The sequence below is a fragment of the Nicrophorus vespilloides genome, unplaced genomic scaffold (assembly GCF_001412225.1).
Source record: "Nicrophorus vespilloides isolate i.1.1-1 unplaced genomic scaffold, Nicve_v1.0, whole genome shotgun sequence".
NCBI lineage: Eukaryota > Metazoa > Arthropoda > Insecta > Coleoptera > Silphidae > Nicrophorus > Nicrophorus vespilloides.
Window position 1 is genome coordinate 1,197,148 of NW_017100098.1, and position 21,842 is coordinate 1,218,989.

A 21,842-nucleotide genomic window follows, 5' to 3' on the forward strand; every position below is an offset into this window, starting at 1 on the left:
CAATTTCCGGTGGGGAGATATTGGCCCGGACTGCAGTTTCCGACCGCCGTCCAGGAAACCCCTTTTCCCATACCAAAAGGTTAAAACGGCAGAAAACATTCAAATAAAACGAAAATCTACGAGCCGCATGGATTTGTTGCGTGGGCGAGCAGAAACATATCGAATTACCTGTTTATCAATGTGTAATATTTGTTTTTAACCGTGGGCGTTTATTCAGTTTCATACAAATTCAAATCTACTTTAACCATGACTCGGTGCAGTTCAATAATTTATTTGCTCGCAGTCCTAGCTAGCGGACTATGTGATTTGTATATAGCAAGTAAGTGTTATTTTGTTATTGATAATTTATGATAATTTCTAAGTTTTTGTTTTGGAAAGATGAATGCAATGAAAAATATTGTTTGGAGAAACCCTTTAAGTTGCCAGATACAATGGTACATGGCAATAAAACGTACTATTTCAACAAGTTATCTAAAGTAAGTTACATAATCATCCAGTTAAAACCAGTATATAAATATTTTTTTAGCTGAATTGGTTCAATGCTGCTTTAGCTTGCAAACGTTATAATATGCAATTGGTCACTTTGGATTCATACTCGGAGTTTCAAAATGTGAAGGATCTGATCATAGAGTCAGGTAGAATTGGCCAAACTAATTGAAAAACATGTATTTAAGTTTACTAAATTTTAGTTGGGCTTAATGGCAATATGCATATCTGGGTCGGAGGTACTGATCTGGCCGAGGAGGGGCGTTTCACTTGGATCAATGGTAAAGCTTTTGAACTTGCACTAAACTGGGCTCCCACGCAACCAGATAATGCTAAAAAAATTGAGCATTGTTTAGAGATTGGATACCATTCCTATGGCATAAAATTCAACGATCTTCCCTGCAACACTCTAGCTGCTTTCATTTGTGAAAGCGAAAGAGTTTGCGGAAATGCCGTCTAAGACTTCAATAAGAACGTTTCAATTTATGTACTAAATATTATTTCAGTTTGAAGTTGTTATGTATTAAGAATAAAAATATTATTACATTTTATTATTTTTTATTCTATTAAGGATATTGTATTGTATTTGTTAGGCCTACAACTTTATTCTAAATTATTAATACGCATATGTCACGTATCCATCGAATATACAAATGTACACTACTTGTGTATGATTAATTTGAATAGCTTGTGGAACATTACCAAGAACGATTACTCTCTATACTAATCGTATAGTTTGTGAGTAGAGCATAGGTAAATAAACGGTTAGAAATTTATGTTTGTATAATATAATTTGGTTTTAGTTGATGGGTCTAGGAAGGAACACTTACTTTTTAGTTATTAACTTATGAGAAGCATATAACTCTTAGTTAATAATTTATGAGATCAACACATGTATAGTTGACTTTTCAATAAAATCAAATGTATGATAAATAACTGTTATAAGACGTGTGTAAATTAATTTCATATTATGTGATTTGCTGAGATATTTACGATGGAAAGTATATGTTTGCATTTTTAACAAGCTTATATATATTGATTCCAGTATTGTGAAGTCGCATAAAGGCAGTTTACAGTATACGCAAGTAAATAGAAAAGGCGATTGTAAAAGCCTCAAGCTATGTAAATACATCTTCCTTATAATGCGGTAAGTAAAGATGCATTATCGTCTTACATACAGTATATTGGATTTTATAATTAGAAACCTTTACATGGAACCATCGAGCTCAACAATTAAGGTACACTGTACGTCGCTATTATCATCTATAATACTATTTTCTTATGAAATATGGCTCAAGGCTTCTATGGCTTGCTTACACATCTCATTGTTGAAAGAAGATGAATAGGATATTCCGATACCTGGTTTTTGTTTTGTTCAAAGCTAATCACTTTTGGCTCATTAGTAGCGTCACGGTATTTCGCTTTCATTCGATAAAGCCGACGGAGGAGAGGAAAAAAGTACAATGCCGTTAATATATCTCTTCTGATAACTGTGCAAAGGCAAGCTTTGCGTATCAGATTCTGCATTAAAGCTAACGAGGTCGCTCCCATTCGAAGAGCAAATAAACAGCGGCTTAATATCATTACATCCATCCGAAGCTGGCGCTGCTGCAACAGCGTTAAGCCCTTATGTTAATGTGTTCCTGAAAGGAAGAGTGAACTAAAAAAAAAGCAATGCTCTGTTGCAGATTCACACAGCCATACATATAAAATGTATTTCTTTTCTTTTTTTAAATCCACGCACGGAAAATCACTCCAATCTTATGGACTATTAAAGCTCACAAAGAGATTTTATGGGTCAGTTTTAAACAACTGCAAAGATTTCTGAAGCCAAAAGCCGCACGTTGCCTTGGTAATACCGCGCGCTTAAATCTCATTGCCTTCAAACCATTTCACCAAACAGTTTCATTAAATTTTCATAAGCCGCTGTATGTTAACGACGTCGATATTATTCATACACGTTTTTGTTAATTAATTTGTGTTTTTAGCGAGATTATTTTCAATTGAATTTTGTATTTACACCGCTAATATTTTTTATATTTAACAATTCATCAAATAATTACAATTATCTTTATGTATTTATTTAATTTATGAAAATTGTAGCTAATTATCTTCATTCTTGTTCAAGTTCTACAATATAATGAATAAATATTTATATAGTCCATTTTCATAGATTATTAATCAAACATAACAACTATTATTTACTATCCAATTATGATGGATTTCACAATTCTATTGTCCTAAAAGTATTTACTTCATTGAAATGTATTCATTCCTAATGTAGATTGATAGATGTTATTGTGAAAAGCTGGTTCGAGTAGTGAATCTCAAAGTTCAAGAATCTATGGCATTTATTTGCAAGGCTACTTTGTGTCGGGTTATGTCTGCTTTGAGAACCTTCAAAAGAGGTAAATCGTTTGATTTGCCTATCGGAGTTCATTGCTCGCTTGAATAAATAGTAACACATATGTTCGTAATATATAATTGACTGAAAATTGTATACTTATCCAAAAATGTAATGTTCCTAATAATTATTTCATTAATTTATTAAATGATCGTAAATTAAAATATATAGCTTTCTTATAATTACTTAATTACAATTTAATAATCGTTCTAGTTTAATAAAACAGGTTAAAATATTATACATTATAAACCTTTTTCCATATTTTATAGTATGGTTAAGTATACAAGAGAAATTACTTTAATACTATTATATAAAAGTTTAAGCAAAATGTTAGTAAAAATTTTATTTTAAAGTGTCAGTCGCCGAGTTGTCGCGTATCCAAATGGAATATATGCATAATTAGTAAGATTTATAACGAGTTCCGCGCTTATAAAATGATGAAATAAGTTATTTATATTAAAATGTAAACATTTTTGTTAGATATTTATGTAACAGTAAATTATTTTAATTTACTTATAATATCTTAATTATAAATAAATATTTGTGGTTAATATTTTCAATAAGTTATTAATTGGTATTGAGTAAGTTATGAACGACTTTTCAAAGTTTTTCCAAGAGTCGAGGACAAGCTACGACGAAGGCGTTAATTAACTGTTGGTGTTCTTTGAGTGCCAGCGCCGAGAGCGGAAAGACGCGTACGCTTTTGAAAGCTCTCCCATAAATTGGGGGTGTATGCAGTTTATTAATTCCATTAATTAATTAAGACACGCTAGATTCCGAAGCAATTAGACGCCCCCGCGTTATTAATTCAAGGAATCGCAACGAGGAAAAAAAAATAGAGAGCGCGCAAAACGTAACGCTGCGATAGAGATGAAAAATTGCATAATGAAAAAAATAATAATGTAACTGTGGTCTCTTGGGAGCTGCATTGAACAATTAAATTACTTTCCACCACCGCCCACGACGACGTTTTAGCCATTCCAACGGAGATAATTAGAACTGCAAAATAGAGTTGATAATTTAATAAGTGAAATTACTATACAAAGAGCCACAACTGAGCATTCTTCATAACATAATTATGAGAGTAGCAGAAGTTTCCTAGATCAGACGATATCAAAGGCGTCCAATTAGGTCGTCGATGTTAAATAAAATATAAAAATTTAAATTGGTCAGTTCCACTTTGCCAGTAACGTTTTACTGGGTAGCTAGAGAAAGAATGTTAATTGGTAAAGTTTAATTGCAGAACTGGAAAATTTCGTGGAAGAATTGGAGCAATAGTTTCAACGCATCCGGATGGAAACTCAGCGAGAGCACCAGGAAACTAAGCACATAATGTACAGATTAAATTGCCCGAAAAGCTTGTTTTACAATCAACTTTGATTTTCCTATAAGAATGTAGTTGGCATACTTGGATGAACTTTACACATTAGATTTATTTAATGTTACAAAATAATATAATGAAAACAACGTTAAAATATTCTATCTGGTTAGACATTCTAATAAATAAAATAAAAATAACTTGAACTAGTGTATACAATTAAAGAAGATATTCATATATTTTTAAATTATGAGGAAATTGTACAAATTATTTTTGTTCAATTTCTCTTAATCCTTCGTCCCTTTGCGATATTTCGTAGAATCGTTACTCGCGTGGCATCTGAGAAATTCGTTTTTATGTTTAGTAATTAATTTATGTAAATATATAATTGTTTTGATTGAGGAAAAAATAAAACATATTACCTTCTAAGCATGTTTATTTTATAAAAATTTTAATTTTAATTTAATTTAATTCTTTTTAATCATTGCCCTTTTTTAAAAATGGTAAAGTAAAATATTATAAAATCACTGCTCGCCCAGCGTCTCATATACTCTGCCAAGAATATTTTGCTGTTAATCTTTCAACGCATTAACTCTAAAATGGCATGAAGTCAAGGTTGCACCACCTTTTTAGTTTTAAAAGATATGGTTGGTTTGTACCCCTCGCAGTGGAATTGTGAATCGAAAGATGAGCAACATGACTAAAGTATTTCAGTGTATCTAATAATCTACTATAATTATAATATGCTTCTTTTCAATTAATTTATCAAGATAGTTTTTTTCATATACGATTTCAGTTTCGTATTTATCTTCAAAATTAATATGATATATTTTTTTTTAATAATTAATTATTTTCTCTTATATATATTTGCAAAAACATGCAATATTTCGAAGTATACCTAAATAATTTAAAATAAAAAGTTTTTGCGAATAGACAACGTTTCGGTTTCTTTCTTGGAAAATATTCTCCTGCATATGAAATGAACGGTATTTTCGTTGACCCCAAGTTTAGCGTGCTTCTGACAGGGGGCGGGTATATTTTAATAACAAAGTGAGCATTACTGGAGCAACACACGTACTCACGTGTGTGTTTGTGTGTGTTGTGAGTGTGTGTGTTTTACTGCGAGCGGTTTAAAATGCGGAGCAGCTGCCGCCCTCCTTCGCCGCCCTCGGGCCTCCCTTTTTAGTACACGGCGAACGTCATCTTGCGTTACACGAGCACGAAAAAGTCTGAACACGCGCACGCACCCCATTCCCTAGGATTAACTTCTTCCGCGCTATTTAGTCATGTTGCAAAAGTGGATTTATGGTAATGCGAAACGAATAAATAATGAAAGGAAAAAGAAAATCTTTGCCGAGAGGGTATAAAGGGAAACGAAATATCAAGAAAAGTAGAATCGAAATTTTCGGGGCGGGAAAGGAGTCCTTGCTGTCTCAATTTGTCACGGCCTGTCGCGATATAAATCCTTGGGACGCTACTACACTTCCATCATCGAAAGAGCATTCAAATATTGTAAATTTTCCCATTTTAATTTTATTTAGAAATAGAAAATGTTGTTTCCGTAACATTCTCAGAGGAGCTACGCTTGAACAGTTTATTTTAAAATGAATTGATAGATGGAGTGGGCGTTCCTTTAAATGAATTTACATTAATTAAGAAGTACAATTGTGCTCCTTTCTATAGGCACTCAAGTTTTAATGGAAAACTACTGCTTGCGAACAAAATTTGATTTACTTCACTCTTCTTCCATCCTACACTGCGTAAAGAGAAATGTTATCCTGAACGCATTCTAATTAGTTTTTGCCATTTAACCATTTAAAAAAAATCTTCAGCTAAATATTGATCGTAGTTTACATTCAATATTATTTTGGGTTAAATATTATCAAATTATTTCAATTTAGCTGTGTTTTCGAATAGATTGTATTTATCTCAAACAAGTAAATGTGTCTACGGAATTTGGAAAAGGGATATAAAATTCTCAATAAAAAATATACGCTTTAATTTTTATTATTTATAACAATAGTTTTAATATGTATAAATATAATATTGTGCATTTGACCTCAGTCGTTAGCCCTTTGGCCAGCCTGTTATTGTATGTTAAAATTTATTTATGTATAAATTGTACTTTTTTTTCTCTTCTTCTTATGTATCGATGTTTGGCCAATAAATTATTATTATTGTTGTGCATGTATGCAAAAATAATGTTGAAACAAAACGTAAAGAACGTTTTGTTTTCAAGAAGGTTGAAGTAGAAAAGTGGTTAGAAATCCCTGGGTTAGATGGTCTTAATGTTGTCTGCAATATTTTAAATGTAGTTGAAACTATTCCAGAAGCATAAACAGATTCGGCGTAGCTGCAGAAGATCGGAAGTGCTAAACCACTTCCGAGGGAAGTGGCGGATCGTTTAAATTTAATTAAATTGTTTCGGACCAGTTGAATTTAATTACTGAGCATGCTGATTGGGGGTTTCGTTGGAAGTAAAAAATAATGCTGAAAATTGGCGGGGTTCAAGGATCGGTGGTTTAGTTTGGGAAGGTCTTCGGTGCGAAGCTTCTAATGAACACTTGTTTTCAACACATTATATTCCTACATAATTTAGATGCAACTTCCCTATTTCAGTAACAAAATCCAGCGTTGTTTGTAAGTGCATAGATTTAATAACATGTTTTATATAATGTTTAGTAACCATTTTTCGGGTATCTGTTTGTTTGCTCTGTAATGGGATTGCATTTTAGACTGTCAAATATTTAGAGAGCTTCAACATGAAATTTCCATTAGCACCATCACCTGTGACTGCGTTTGATCGATACACATTTACGCCTTCTGCGGTCTTGACTTTTTAGCAACAACAACATACACTGGAATTATATGAGCAAAAAAAAGGCAGTTTTTCGAACACACGTTAAAAGCCAATTTCGTTTAACCGGAGCAGCGCTCCATTACTATTCGAACAAACACCAGCAAACGAGTGAAAAAAGTGTTTTGCAGATTTTCCAATTCGCACACAGAAAAATTGGAAAATATGATTTAAAATAAAAAAAATTATTAACTTATGAAACAATGATTTAAAGTTGCATAAAAATATTATTACTGACTGTTGATTTGTAAAAGCACATCATGTTATTTTAGAGTAATGCGTTGAAAGATTAACAGCAAAATATTCTTGGCAGAGTTTATCAGACGCCACACGAGTTATGATTTTATAATATTTTAATTTACCATTTTTGAAAAACTTTTGGTATCAATAAAGATTAAGAACTTGTTAATTATGTGAATAATCAAAAACATCACTAAAAAAATAATGTTAATTCTACAAAAACATTGTACATAATTAAAAGAAACGTTATGAAATAAAACATATTACTTATGTTAAATTGATGACGTTTGACAATTCTTCTAATAGCAAATTAGTGAAACCCAAGTAATTGAAGCTTGGAGCGAAGGAGACTGCATTAATTACATGCCATTAGAAAGGTAAGGATCGATACGACCCTCCTCAGTCTCTGTTTGCAAGATGAACGATATTTCAGTCTATTTCTAGCCAAAAATACCAGGATCTGAATAATATACCAATATATTGCCAAAGCACCGTTGTCTCCCAAACTCCACACTTCGGTTTGTACCGTATACTTTTGTTTTGTTTGTATTTAAGGCCACAGCCTATGAGTTATTATAAGTTTATAGCGGAAACGCTGTAAATGATTAATAAACCTAACAAAGTGGGGGAGAAATTAGCATTGCTCCAATTATTTGCTCAAGCGACTCGAACAAAATTTATATAAACTTTCCAATACTGATACGTAAGCTCCAATTGCCACAGGTTATTGCAATCGCTAAATTTTATGCACATTTCATATATATTGTAAAACAGCACAGTATGTTTGCTTTAACTTGCATTTTAATTATAAATTTAATTACTTATTCACTCGCTAAACCAATATCGTTGTCAAATTTCATTATAATCGAATTGTTTGTATTACAAAATTGTGAAACAATAAGGTTGAAAGAAAAATGTTCACAGACAAAAATGCATTTACATTTGTAAGGTAATAGTTGCAATATATAATAATTTTATTTCAGACACAAAAAACACATTACTTGATACATTAGTAACAATATTATTTTTTAAACTTTATTTGTATGTTGTATTTGTTGTTTATTGTATTCAACTAAACAATTTTTCTTTTTGTTACAATATAAAAAATAACCTATACAGAAGTGAGAAGCATTAATTGAATGAAAAAGAAATTCCCTATCTCCATTATTTTTGTTAAAATCGCTTTTGTAGAAAATTTGAGATTCGAAAACCGGTATTTGAAGAAAACTTATTATAAAGTAAAATCGCTTTTGTAGAAAATTTGAGATTCGAAAACCGGTATTTGAAGAAAACTTATTATATAGTATTTATTTATTGATAGAAATGCACTTTATATTATTTTATAAGAAATTTATTTTTGGAATATTGACCATTAGAAATATACTAATTATAGTGAGTATAAAATGAAACGTTAAATAGTCTCAAATGAAAAGACGCCTACACTGAAAAGACATTATATTGTTTTTTTTTTTGTATCCTTTATTTTTATTCGCAATCTGCCATAATTATGACAATGAGTTGAACAGTTTTTTGACATAGACAAAAAAGAAAATAAAAACAGAAAAAACAAAATAAATAGGCATGGAGCGGAACGATTTCCCATCGGAAATCATTCTGTAAAACATTATATTGTAGCATAATTACTTTTCATATAAATGCAGATCGCAATTCAATAGGGTTATTTATAGCTCCTTTCCTCTGGTTTCGCGCTCCCGTCTCATCATGATGTTAAAATATTTATTCGGATTGAAAGTCTTAATCATGTTATCCACTCATTCCTGAATCATTACGAGAGGGCAGCTTTTGTTTTGCGAGGAGAAGGGACGTGCTAAAAAAAGAAAAAGAATAGCATATACGAGCTAGGCGAAGAGGCATTTTGTCCTTGCTGTGGATGATGGCGAGGGCGTGCGATTTTCGAGCGATAAGCTAAATTAGGCTGACGCCGCAGCCTGTCACTTCCATGTGAACTATATACTTTATCTTAACAAACGATTTTTTTATCCCTTAGTCCTCGGAAAACTTAATGGATGCAAGAAAGGATGGTAAAGAAAAACTAGGCTCTTACTAAAATCCGTTTCCTTGTATCGTAAATGCAATGCAGTTGTATTGAAACTTCATCCTCGGTTTCAGTTTGATCAGCGGGGGTGGGGTTTTGTAGATGGATAAGGTCGGGTCTGTTTCCGCCCTTTCAGAAATAAGTTTATCAGGACCAGTTTGCTACCGGATAGAGCGGGCTAACTTAGTTGTCTAAGCTAATTAAGGCCCATCCTCAGAGATATCAAAGAGAAAAACAAACAGGCCAAACCTCTTCCTCCAATACAAAATACGCTTCTACTATTACAATTTTCTTTTACTCACTAAAACACAAATAGTTTTATATTACACAGGTGCAAAACTGCTATTTGACAGTTCTTCTAATAATCACTAATAATATATTTGTTCTACATAATTCTTCTTTAATAATTTAAGTTTAACCACATTATTTAGTCCAACATGTTATTTAGTGAAAGATTCAATTACATCTCTTCGTAAGAATACCATCTCACTTTGCAGAAAATAAGAATGGTTAAAACCGATTCGAAAGATTAGTCCCTTCCTTTTTCCCGGCGAAATATAAATTTTAAATGAAACGTATTCCTCCAGAGAATAAAATATTTTTGTAATGGCCCACCTCCTCTTTTTCTCGCCGCCTCCGCTTCTTCGATTTTCTTTTCGCTTTGCTGCTCTTCTTATTCTTATTCCTCTACTTCTTCTTTTTGTTCTTTTATTTTGTTCTCGACGTGCAGCGACGGAGCTTATTGAATCGATATTTGGTCTTCTTGCATTGCGGCCAAAATATGTGTGGGATTGCACCGGAGAGATGAAGGGCAGAGGGAGTTGGTTTAATAAATTGAAATCTCGACCCGACCTGCAGAGAGAAAAACGTCGACGTCGAAGAAAACGTCAGTGTTTCCCTGGATAGAAATTTATATTTATATTATTTGCTAGCACCGGCATCGGGGGTGTGGGTATCTCTAAAACCAAACGCCGTGTTATTTCAAAAAGTTCGCATCAAGTCTAAGCAATCAATTCTCACACAGCTGCAAACTTGCATCTCGATGTTTGTTCACCAGTGAATCAAATACGATTTATTTTTTACACACATTTGCTTTGTATAAATAATACAACCTGCATTCTAATATTTATTAACCCTTTGTGAACGAGCGGCGAATATATCCGCCAAAAATTTTATACATAAATATAAAATCATTCTTATACAAAATTGTATGATTGATGACTTGTGGAGGCGCAGTCATGAAATCTTTGTTCTTCTTCAAGCAAAATAAGTCTGGATACTTGCGCCTTAAATTTAAGATAAAATCTAAATTTAAAACTAATCAAATTGCTTATAATTATTCCTTATTTATAGTATATTTCAATTTTAAATAACTATCATCTCTAAATACTTTTCACAGAATAGAGATATTTCTTAAAGTCTGCAAAAAACAATGTTCACTTTTATATTTTACAGTACTATGCAATTGTATATGTATAGCAGTAAATAATTGTATTCTAAATTCGTTAATATGTTTAAGAGATACTGGGAAACGCTTACATTTATTGAGTTTATGCTATTTTTAACATCAAATAATACGTATAACGTTTCCCAGTATCTCTTAAACATATTTTTAAATCAAAACAAGAAACTAAAGTTAATATCATCAAATGCAAAATGTTTAATTAATTTGAATCGTTTTGAAGTAAGGAGCACAGCGTGCTTTACTTCAAAACGCGCTTATATTTTTATGCGGAATGCAGTAATTAGAAGATAAAGCATTTAATTTATGGAGCAGAGGAGAAAAACAATTCAAAGTTATGTAGTTTGTAAAGTTTGTGCGCGGTGTTTAAATAACGAAGTAGACGCATACTTCTCTCATTTTCCCATTTACCATCATTCATTCCATACTATTTCATTAAAACTTTTTCGTCCTATTTTATGCAATTCAATTAATACATGCTGTATTTCCCATAATTCATTGCAATCGCGCTCGGGTGCTTCAATTTTATTCGCATGCGTATGGCTCATATTCATTATGTCGGAAAAATGAAAAACATATTTCACAAATATTGAGAATGAAAGGATTTCAATGATGCCAGTATTTAAAAATCTATTACATAGCTGAATATAACTGTATACCATTGAATGCTATAATGTTCAATGGAATCCATTGCCTTTTGACTCATGTTTTATATTTTATTTTAGGCTATGCATTCAAAGTCGGTGTGTGTTTATTTTTAAACGTGTCGCGGTTAATTTCTAAATTACATGGAACGAGCAAACTCCGGTTGGCTCGTTTTCCCGTCGGCTTTCCCATCTATTTAGGCAGCAAACAAATGGCCACTTTGCACAATAGATGCCGTGTGCGAAAGCTTTCAGTAATTGAGCAACCCCCATCAAAAAGAGCTTGAAGAGAGAGAGAGATGTAGAAACAGAGAGCTGAAATGGAATAGACGAAATGAAGAGAGAGATGTCACGTGCAATATTCATGTGTGAATGTATAGCAATGTGCTGAAAACGGATTAATTTCCAACACTTCAACACTTAATATGTTACCCTTCAAGAGTTGAACAATTATATATACGATATCTATTATAGTCTGTCATGTAAAAATAAAAAATATATTATAAAGGGTGGTCCAAAAATATCTGATATATTTTTTAACACATTAACACAATAAAACACATTTTTTATTGGATAAAACATTGGAAAAGACAGCACATGTTCACTTTTTTGATGGAATGGTTTATGGTTTAATTTATGTACAGTCTATCCTTAAGAAAGAAGTCTAACGATCTTGGAAGCTTTTAAAATAAAAAAAACATATTGTTAAAATTGAACATCTTCAAGAATAATATTGACATTGTAATATGGATCATTTTGTCCATTAGCTGTGACGAATGAGGCGATAACAATGCTAAAATTATGATATGTTGATCCATGCTAATCAAAATTAAATGGAATTTAGCTTCATGTATAAAATCTGGATGAGTTCAGAAAAAAATAATGAGTAACCATAAAAAAAAGTTCTCCATAATATCAGATAATACGATGTGCTATAAGAAAGGCGGATAAAAAAATTGGTTCTTGGGGTTCCCTTAATCAGTTTGAAACTGGATGAGGCTTTGGTGGCAATGGAAAAGAAGGAGTGTGTGTCACAGAGAAAATGATGGTACGTCATAAATAATGCATGCGGATGACATGGAAAACGAGGATTCTTTTTACAGCTCATAAATATGCAGCGTCGTCCTCAAGGTATATAATATAATACACATATTCTTCATCTTCTTTGCTTGCGATTTTCCTCACACCCAGTGTTTACTTATTAGGGATATTATACGCTGGGACTCGGTAAGAATAAAATCCCTTGTCCACACTTTGCAATATCAAGGCTCTCGGACAATTTGCATCATCGAGATAGGCTAAAGCCGCTTACAACAAAACTTACTTCTTTCGCTCGTTTGCTCCTCACAACGGACGTTCAACGGGGGACACGTTATTATTAACGGAATCAGTAATCACAGTTTAAATTTCCGCTTTTCCGCTTTGTGTCAGGATTATATGTACACGTATAGTAGCAGTACAGTACAGTGCAGGCAGCGCAAGGATCCGCTGGCAAATTTACAATTTCACGCAAGGATTCCGCAGATAATTATCGCAAACACTTGACAGCCGAGCCTGCACTTTATAGTCTCGACTCGAGATTTACTTTAGCATAAACAATTTTAACAGCCTTCGTTGTTTAATCCAGTGATACACATTTTATACTTAAAAGCGAAATAACACAGCGAGAAAATTATGTATATTTTTACCTCTATAATACAATATATACAAGGATACAAAAAAAAACTGGATGTAATTTGTTGAAAGACGTTTTAATTTTACGATTTTACAAAATGTGTAAATAAAACATGGTTAAAACTGGCTTAACCCCTTCGTTGTCTGAGAAACTCCGTTAAATATAACCTGTGAAGTAATATTGAAATGAAATATTCCACTGGTGACTATTGTAGTGAATATAATAGATCAATATTTTGTACTACATACAATGTTATGAAATTTAGAATCACAATCTTTTAATCCTTACAATTAATACAAATTACATTTGCAAATATAATATTTAGAAAATAATACATGCTGTGTATGACTTTCTAAGATTTTTATTTGATAACAATCAGAAGAAATGTTTTTATATTAATTATATCCATAGAAATTAGTTTCCTTGAAGTAAGTGTAGCGAAATATAAACACGATCAAGAATATAATGAATATTCTTTCTCACATGCGTAAAATTCTTTATTTTCCTTTCCTTTTCATTCAAGAGCCAATTGCATACGACAAGATCTCATTTAATTGGCTTCGGGTGGTCCGCTCTTTCCCTTTATGTACACTTATACCATTCTCTTTTTTTTTTCATTGCTCCATTCGTTCAGCCTCCTTTTCTTTCCTATTAAGGATTTATCATTGTACTCACGTCCTTTGAAACGTTTAATCTCTATGGTAATTTACTTCACCCGAGATGACATGGAATTTGCGAGTCGCTGCATTTATGAGATAAACTCGCATTATTTTCTCTTTCATCCTCCGTGATATTAATTTAAAAAAATGAAGAAGAAAAACGATCAGCAGATATTTGAAATTTCTCATTTGAAATTATTATGAGCGGATAACAAAAAGAATAATATAAGTTTTCGCTTAGAAAGTTTGCTGTTTAAAATATCTAATCATTGATTCAAGAGGAAAAAGGTAGCAATGAGTGTTCTTTCTATTTAATTCTTAACGGAATATAACCTGCGCTCGTATCGTATTTGCAGAAGTTTCTTCTGAAGAAAGTTTCCAGGGAGACACAAATAAATTGATTAAGCCAAAGGACCTGATGGAAAATACATGAATGAGCCACTCCTATATGCCCAGAGGAAAGTAAGTTCTTCTGCAGGAAATTGGGTTAAGTATTAAGTAGAAAGTCCGGGTTGAAGTAGTTGAACGACTTGGACGTACAATACATGGATGATTATCAAAGGACATACATACGTTGAAACATCGTATTCATTTTGCAGTGGAATACGAACCTTGTCAACATGTTATATTTTGAGCAAATATGAACTCACAAATCAATGAAGGAAGGAGCCGGGAAAAAAAATGAAAAAAACGAAATCTGAAAATAAAAGTACAGAAAAAAGGAGCGAGGGTGGTCTAAGCCGTGAAAATCATCAATCTTACTTCTTCGGAACGACGAGTTGGCTGCTCGGAATGCATACATAAATCAAGTCGTTTAATTTTAAAGCGATTTATATTATTTTGCAATCACGAGCAAAATATTTATTTCACTTTAAAAGATTGGAATATATTAAATCGTTTACTGAATTTAAACAGTTCATAAGATCGCAAATGGTTATAATCCAAAGAATTTTTCAGTTTCCATATTTTTTTTGTGTATTTTTATATCAAAGTCATTTCTTCCCTTGTTTTTGGTTTATTGTTTCGAAGCCATTTTCGACACGCGTTGAAAAAGTTTACGTTTAACTTTTCTCCTTTTCCATTGCCTGCAGCGAAATCGATTCAGTCATTACGTGGCAGAAGTTTCAGCACGTGCTGCACCCATTCGTGAGAGTAGTCCTGAAATGCTCGCGAAGGACTCACAGAGAAATCTACATTTTCAATTTAACACATAATTACCGACATCCTCTCAAATCGACTAAATAGACTGAAACGAAGATGAATATTGTGAAAACATCTAGATCATGTAAAAACATCGAATAAATCGTGATTTAGGATATGTCCATTAAAACACCGGTGCTGAGAATGAGACACTCGCAGTTAACCAAATAAATGCAACTACCCTTTCATGATAGCTTTGCAGTTCAAAACGGTAAGCCAAAGTAATTCCCATTGTTAGGCTGAAAATCGATTGAAGAAAAGGCAGAGTCGGGATATCCTGGGAGGAACGTAAACAATTGGAAAGCAAGGAATAACAAAGGCAAGTGCGGCGTGACAATGGAAGTAGAAAAAGGACACAGAGGCAAGGAGCAGGCTACTTAAGGAATTGAATCGGAGATTACAAGATTAAAACCGAGGAAGGAAACGTTAACGAAAAAGTTTCTTTAGATCTAATGAAAACTTGTTTAAATTCAAATAGTTTTCGAAAAAAATAATATTTTATAAATTATATAAATAAATATTATATTAATATTATAAGTATCATATATTTCATATTTTTCTTGAAGATATGTTGCATTATACTATAATATATTGGATTTTAGGTAATTCTTTTCAAGTTCTTTTTGTTAACTAGTTAAATTATAAAGTTTAATTATAAATGTTGTTAAAATTTCAAATTTACGGGAATTTAAGAAGGAAATAAAGTGGGGTAATTGCATGAGAAGAGATCAACATGATTTTATAATCGTTGGGTAGGAAATGTAGCACTCCATGTCTTCCTAATTCACAGTTAAATATATGATGTTCTTTCTTAGAAAACCTTGCAGCAAGTCTAAATTAAGCGAAATAATATAAGACGGAACGAATAAATTCCACGGAAACTTTCTTCGGGCGCATTCGAAGTTCTCGGGAGCTCAACGGTTTCCGGAATTTTTGCGGGGCATTAAGGGCGAAATACGAGCGTGAGTTATTTTTCGAGGGCGAGACAATAGGCGATGGCGCCGGGCAATTTTTAATAAGTTTTCCCCCGGATCCCGCAAAGTGGAAATTATTATCTTGACCCATGCGCTAAATGCGACACGTCCGAGCGTATATTCGCATTATATTCCTCTACCATCGCTGCAGCTTTCACTGAATAAGAACTTATTGCGAATGGACCCCTAAAAACACATTCATTCTTCTCCACATATACTTATTTAAAGCAACTATTTTTTTGGTAAAAGAAAACAATATGTATTTTGCAACATTTATTTTTTCAAAGTAAATATATAATTGGACATAGTCAATAATACACATAATGCACTTTTTTTTTTATCGTGGTCACACAGCGGCGGGCACACGTAAAACGGTCGGCGGGCGCGTGCAATTCACTACTAATAATAAACACAATTTCGAAATATAAATAATTAAAATCAGTTCTAAATTCGCAAAAGACATAAACTATCTTGTTAAATCTACTCTTGCGTTTGATACCAAAAATACATAGCATGCAACACTAGCAATGTCGGAGGTCATCGTGAATGTCACTTGATGTTTACCTTACCCAAACAAGCACGTTCTCTGATTCCACAATGGCATTACCTCTATAACTCGGGTCAGTTCTTCACGAAATGAATAAAAAGAAATTTTAATTGCTATTGTCCGTGGACGTTGTGCAAAAGCGGCAAGTTGATCGCTGCCCCACTCTCTGAAAATGTTTGTTCCACTCTGTTAGGCTCAGTTTTTATTTTGTATTGTTCCCATTCGTTTTAAGCAATCCCCTTTTTGCAGTTTTGTTTTCGAAATGTGATTGCGCCCACAAAGCTCTATTTATCCATTTGCAATTGGAAAATCTCGTCAGCTATGTTTGTTTATTTATGTGTTTCAGGATTTTGCGGTTGCCCTGGCGACTCTGACATGATGCTGATCCATCATATGCAAAGTTTCCTTCCATGAAAGCTATCGGTACTTCCTAAATATTAAATTAAAATAAACGACCAAGGAAATTAAAACATGTAAATAATTGAACATTAATAGTGGAATGAAAAAAAAATGTTTTTAGATGATTTGTTTTCAGTGCCATATCGATTAATAACAAATTGACATGCAATTTCGCTTGAGGTGGAATTTCATTACAATTAATATTTAATTAATAATGGTTTTCAATATATTTCACACATAGTATTTAAAATTTAATAATAATCATAGTTTATTTGTCATATATAAACATTTACAATAATTCTATATAATTTTATACAATTGTGTGTCAATTAATAAATAATTTAATTAAGGACGGAAAGACTAATATTATATTGATTGATGTTTTCCAATTCAATGCATAGTAAACAAGTATTTCCACGTAGCTTAGTTTATTTTTAAATTATAAATGTTTGCCACGGATTGCCACATTTTGTTTGTAAATCCTTCGTGTCCTATCTGCTGCGCAAAGAGAATCGCACGTTTAGGGTCAAAGCGATTGCAATAAATAGAAAGGGGATAGAGAAAGGGATATGGATAGGTATAGGATGAGAGTGTAAGAGGATGGGGAGGTCTGCGCTTCCTCCTTGGGGAGGATTCGCTTACACCGGGGATTTATGGCATAATAAATATCGGATCGTTTAATTGACCAACGATGTCGCCCTCCTCTACAAAAAAAAATAGGTCGGTCTTCCTTCTCTCGTCCATTCGCATCCTCACGTTTGCGTCCCTCTCCCTTTCAGAACACACCCTGTCACCCCTTTTATATTGCCTATAACGTTCTTTACAAAATTTAATGATATCCCGACCAGTTTAATCTTTCATAAAGCGATTTATTTTCTTATCATATTTTCGCCAGATAAAAATCGCATCATTTATTTTCGCAGATAATTGGAAATATCACGATCAGCAATTATCCGTAATAAGCTGATTCAGATGATTTCAATAATCTCTAAAATGTAATTTAATATTCCAATGTTTTTAGAGAGAATCACTAATTGCATATCCATATAAAAAAGTTTTGAGCACTTGATAAAATAATTACTCTTTTAATTAATATTAATCAAATAAGATTAATTACTCCATATATTTGAAATTCTACATACATAATAATTCTGTTCATTTTTTTTTTAAATCAATATGTTATGTCCCGGGGATGGAATTCTGGAGACAGTGGAATATTGTTTTTATTTGTTACTTGGTCGATTTAAGATTCATTTAAAGGTTTTACTGAGACTACTTCTAAATACTTACTGTACTTACGAAATTAATTCTTATTAATACGGGGTGGGAGTTTGAGGAGTAAGACACGGTTTTGAGAAAACGCTCCGCTTCTGGTTACTGTTCTCCGTCGGATTTGTCTATTCTGCAGTTTGGTTATCAGTTGAAAATACGAAGAAACTTTACAAACGGTCACTGCCTTCCGTGGGATCTGTTTATTTTGCATATTGGTTCTTATAGCTCATAGTACTCAGTGGTACTCAAACTTAGTGGTTGGACACAACAAATAAATAATGTACACAATAAACATATTTAAATTAATAATCAATTGCTACATTCAGTTAGTGCATGTAAAACATTATACAGTAAATTAATCAGCTTACAATGAATTAAAATTTCCCCGTTTATACGAATTTCACTGTAATATAAATGCAATTGCCTTGTAATTAGAATTGATTAAAATTCATAGATTTCTGTCCATTTATAACAATAATAATAGTATATTGACAAATACAATAAAACTTGAAAAAAACATAAAGTATTCAAATATTAAAGGTTCTAATTAAATTGAAAATGAGGTTTGAGAGCGGTTCGCTTTGATAGAAAACAAAATTGAAAATTTTCGAATTGAAAAGAAAACAAATTCTTCTTTTTAACTGCGCCAATCGTGAAAAGGGAAAATCCGAAGGAGAAGAAAGACTGGACTGTTTAATCCGAACACGAAGCAAGTTGTGCGAAATTTATCTCGACAATACCGCATGGAGTTTCCGCCGGCGGTTATAAATTCGGGTTTGTTTTCCCTTCGTCCGCATTTAACATATGCCCAAAGCCGCCATCTCTTGGCTCCACTGCTTCTTCGAATATTCCTGCTTCTGTTCTATATACTTTTTTTCTTCCTTTTCATCTTCTACCTCTTTTTCTCTTTTTAGTCTGTAGCGAAACCCCTGCTCTGCCCTGCCTGCTTGCCCCTACATATTCCGAGCGAACTGGAAAGAAAGAGCCTTAAACTTGTCAAGAATTTTAATTTATTACCAGCACTTTCTTTTTCGACCCCGCTCGCTGCTAAACTGCCGGAGCCAGTTTTACTTTTCTTTCCAGAAATTAGTTTCTGATATGCAAACTTTTCTAATTAATTATTTATTAGCAATTTCCTGTGACTCGAAACCAACAAGATTTTTTAACGCCACCTAATTTGCTTCGGTTTATAGTTTTGTTCCTTCTTATTCCGAAAATTGCAGCAATGCCGAGGCAATGATTGCAATGGTGAAAAGTTTGTTTGCAGAAGTTTCGACCAGAATCTTTCCCCGCTCACGGTATCGCTTATAGCATTAATGAACGTGATCATACGTGAACGATACATTTTGCTAAAAAAAAATTAATAAAGCACACAATGAATATGTTTTTTTTAAATATTCAAAAGTAGTTAAGCAGTTCAAGAAAAATTAAAAGATTTAATATAAATAAATAGCAACTATTTATATTCAACAACAGATGAATTTTATTATAGCTATAGCCTAATTAATCAATAGCCATGCGCATAAGCTATTTTCTTTAAATTATGCAACATTACCTACCCGTTGCACCAATATATAGATATACTACTAAAGAAAACACGTGAAATTGAATTGAGTTGGCTGAATATTAAAGGCTTAAAATCGTTCAAAATAAAATTTTAGCAATATGCACCACCGTGTTTGTTATTCCACTGCAAAAGCCGCTTCGAAAGCATCAAAGTGTTATTTTATGTTTCTAAAGTGAAATGTAACAAGATCGTCTTAACATCTGAAGGAAAAGAGAGTTTTTCAACTAACGAATGGCAAAATTATACATACATTTCCATAAAGGAAGTCTCGGCTCGGAAATCCTCTTAAAGAGAATATAAAAATGAGAAGTATTGGGAGTTTACTTTTATGCTTTTGTTACTTGAACAGGAAACTTCCGTTTGTTGTAATCATAAACTTCATATTTAATAAACCGTTTGTGGCTTCGCTAAATTGTTGAATGTTTATCAGTGCGGAAATGCAACAANNNCTTCTACAGGTAATATACAGAATATCGACGTAGTTTCATTAATTAGCTATGAATTATTTTGTACCATTTTCCCTCAACTTGAGTTAAAACGTAAAAATATTTTCTCGAGTCTTATAAATTATGTATGCGGCGTAAGTAAAAATATACTGAAGCTCCATTCCTGTCCCTCATACATATGTAACATCCTTTTTTTAAGTGGATCTAATAAAATCAAAATATTATACATATTTATTCAGCCAAATTGTGGGTCGATTACGATGCAAAGTGCTAAAGATACTTGCATCTGACAGCATATTTGTATACATTTGAGTCAGAATTCGCTTCTCAAAATAGAAAAATATACAGTCATTATTTAAGAGAGAATTATATAATATCTAGAACAACAACGGTTTTTTATAAAATATTTTAATTATAATCAATCGGAATCAATGTTATTTTTATAAATTTTGACATGTACCAGTAATTTTAGTATTTTTTAATTACCTCGGAAATTGAAAAAGATCCGGCGCGCAATCCGGGACTTCTCTTGTCATTAGCACTCGTGATGCGAAACGTCGCTCGTTAAGCGAGGTTCCACTATATAACTCGATGATATAACTCGAATAAATAATTTATTAAACTTATTTCGTATTTGTTATTGATTTTTACATTGTTATTAAGTATAAGTTTATTAAAAAAAATCTTAATACTTAATAGTTAATCACCCTTTTGTACAGAATACCTGTAATTTATATATTAACTGGTTTTTACAAAAATTACGGTAAATTTGTATGCCATAATTGGATAATTTCGATAATTGAAGTTGCCGTTGGGGAAAGGTGTCGAATCCAGCCGAATTTGCATTGATATATCAGTATTTCACTCGTGACGTTTTAATCGAGATTGTAATAATCGAGATAATTCTGATATCAAATGATTTGCGCAACATCCCCACTTTTGATAAGTTCTGCGGCATTTTTAGGCTGCTAAATTATGCATTTCGCACAATTTGCGGGTATATAGACATTCAGGGATAATCAAGATAGAAAGCAAACGCGAACATTGAATATCGTTTAATGCTGCATTAAATATCGCTTCGCATATCGATTTCGAACTGTTCCACCGGGCAACCAAATACATTTCACCTTCACAATATATATAACCCAAAATCACATAAAGTTATTTAAGAAATCTATAGTCAATGGATTATTTAATACTAAATCAAAATAAAGCAATTTATAAATAAAAAAAGATCATTTTCAATTGAAATACTGTTTAAAAATAAATATAATTTAATTAATATATTTAACTCAATATTTAGATTAAGATTTCCAGTAGGAAACTTTGATGCAGTTAAAATGAAAAACAATTGCCAACACATCACAGATTTAATAAATATTTGCTTGAAATATTATGTGGATTCGCCGGGTATGTGGTTGTAATTTTTTTTTGTTTATATTTTATATAAAATATAGTTTGTATCAACATGTGGAAGTTATGACTTTGATGTATAATTTCGCCTCTATTTACCTCAATTATTTGTTGAGTTTCACAATTAGTTCTATCCAGAAAGCATTACTCAGCCGCGAAATAAATGGATGATGTCTGAGGTAGATGAATGATCGTTTTCTATCCTTCATCGCACACCTTGCGT

General features: G+C 32.4%; 1 protein-coding gene across 1 annotated transcript; it reads left to right on the forward strand.

Moving 5' to 3' along the window:
* Positions 1-239: 239 nt before the first annotated feature.
* LOC108567833 (C-type lectin 37Da-like) lies at positions 240-1,037 on the forward strand. Its single transcript, XM_017928527.1, has 4 exons — positions 240-319; positions 379-476; positions 527-635; positions 690-1,037. Exons 1-4 carry the CDS (start codon positions 247-249, stop codon positions 944-946), a joined length of 537 nt encoding a protein of 178 aa, XP_017784016.1. The 5' UTR covers positions 240-246; the 3' UTR covers positions 947-1,037.
* The last annotated feature ends 20,805 nt before the right edge of the window (positions 1,038-21,842 follow it).

Coding starts and splice junctions, on each gene's coding strand:
- LOC108567833 (XM_017928527.1), top strand. CDS start 247: ATGACTCGGTGCAGTTCAATAATTTATTTGCTCGCAGTCCTAGCTAGC. Junction 320..378: donor ATGTGATTTGTATATAGCAA/GTAAGTGTTATT, acceptor TGTTTTGGAAAG/ATGAATGCAATGAAAAATAT. Junction 477..526: donor ATTTCAACAAGTTATCTAAA/GTAAGTTACATA, acceptor ATATTTTTTTAG/CTGAATTGGTTCAATGCTGC.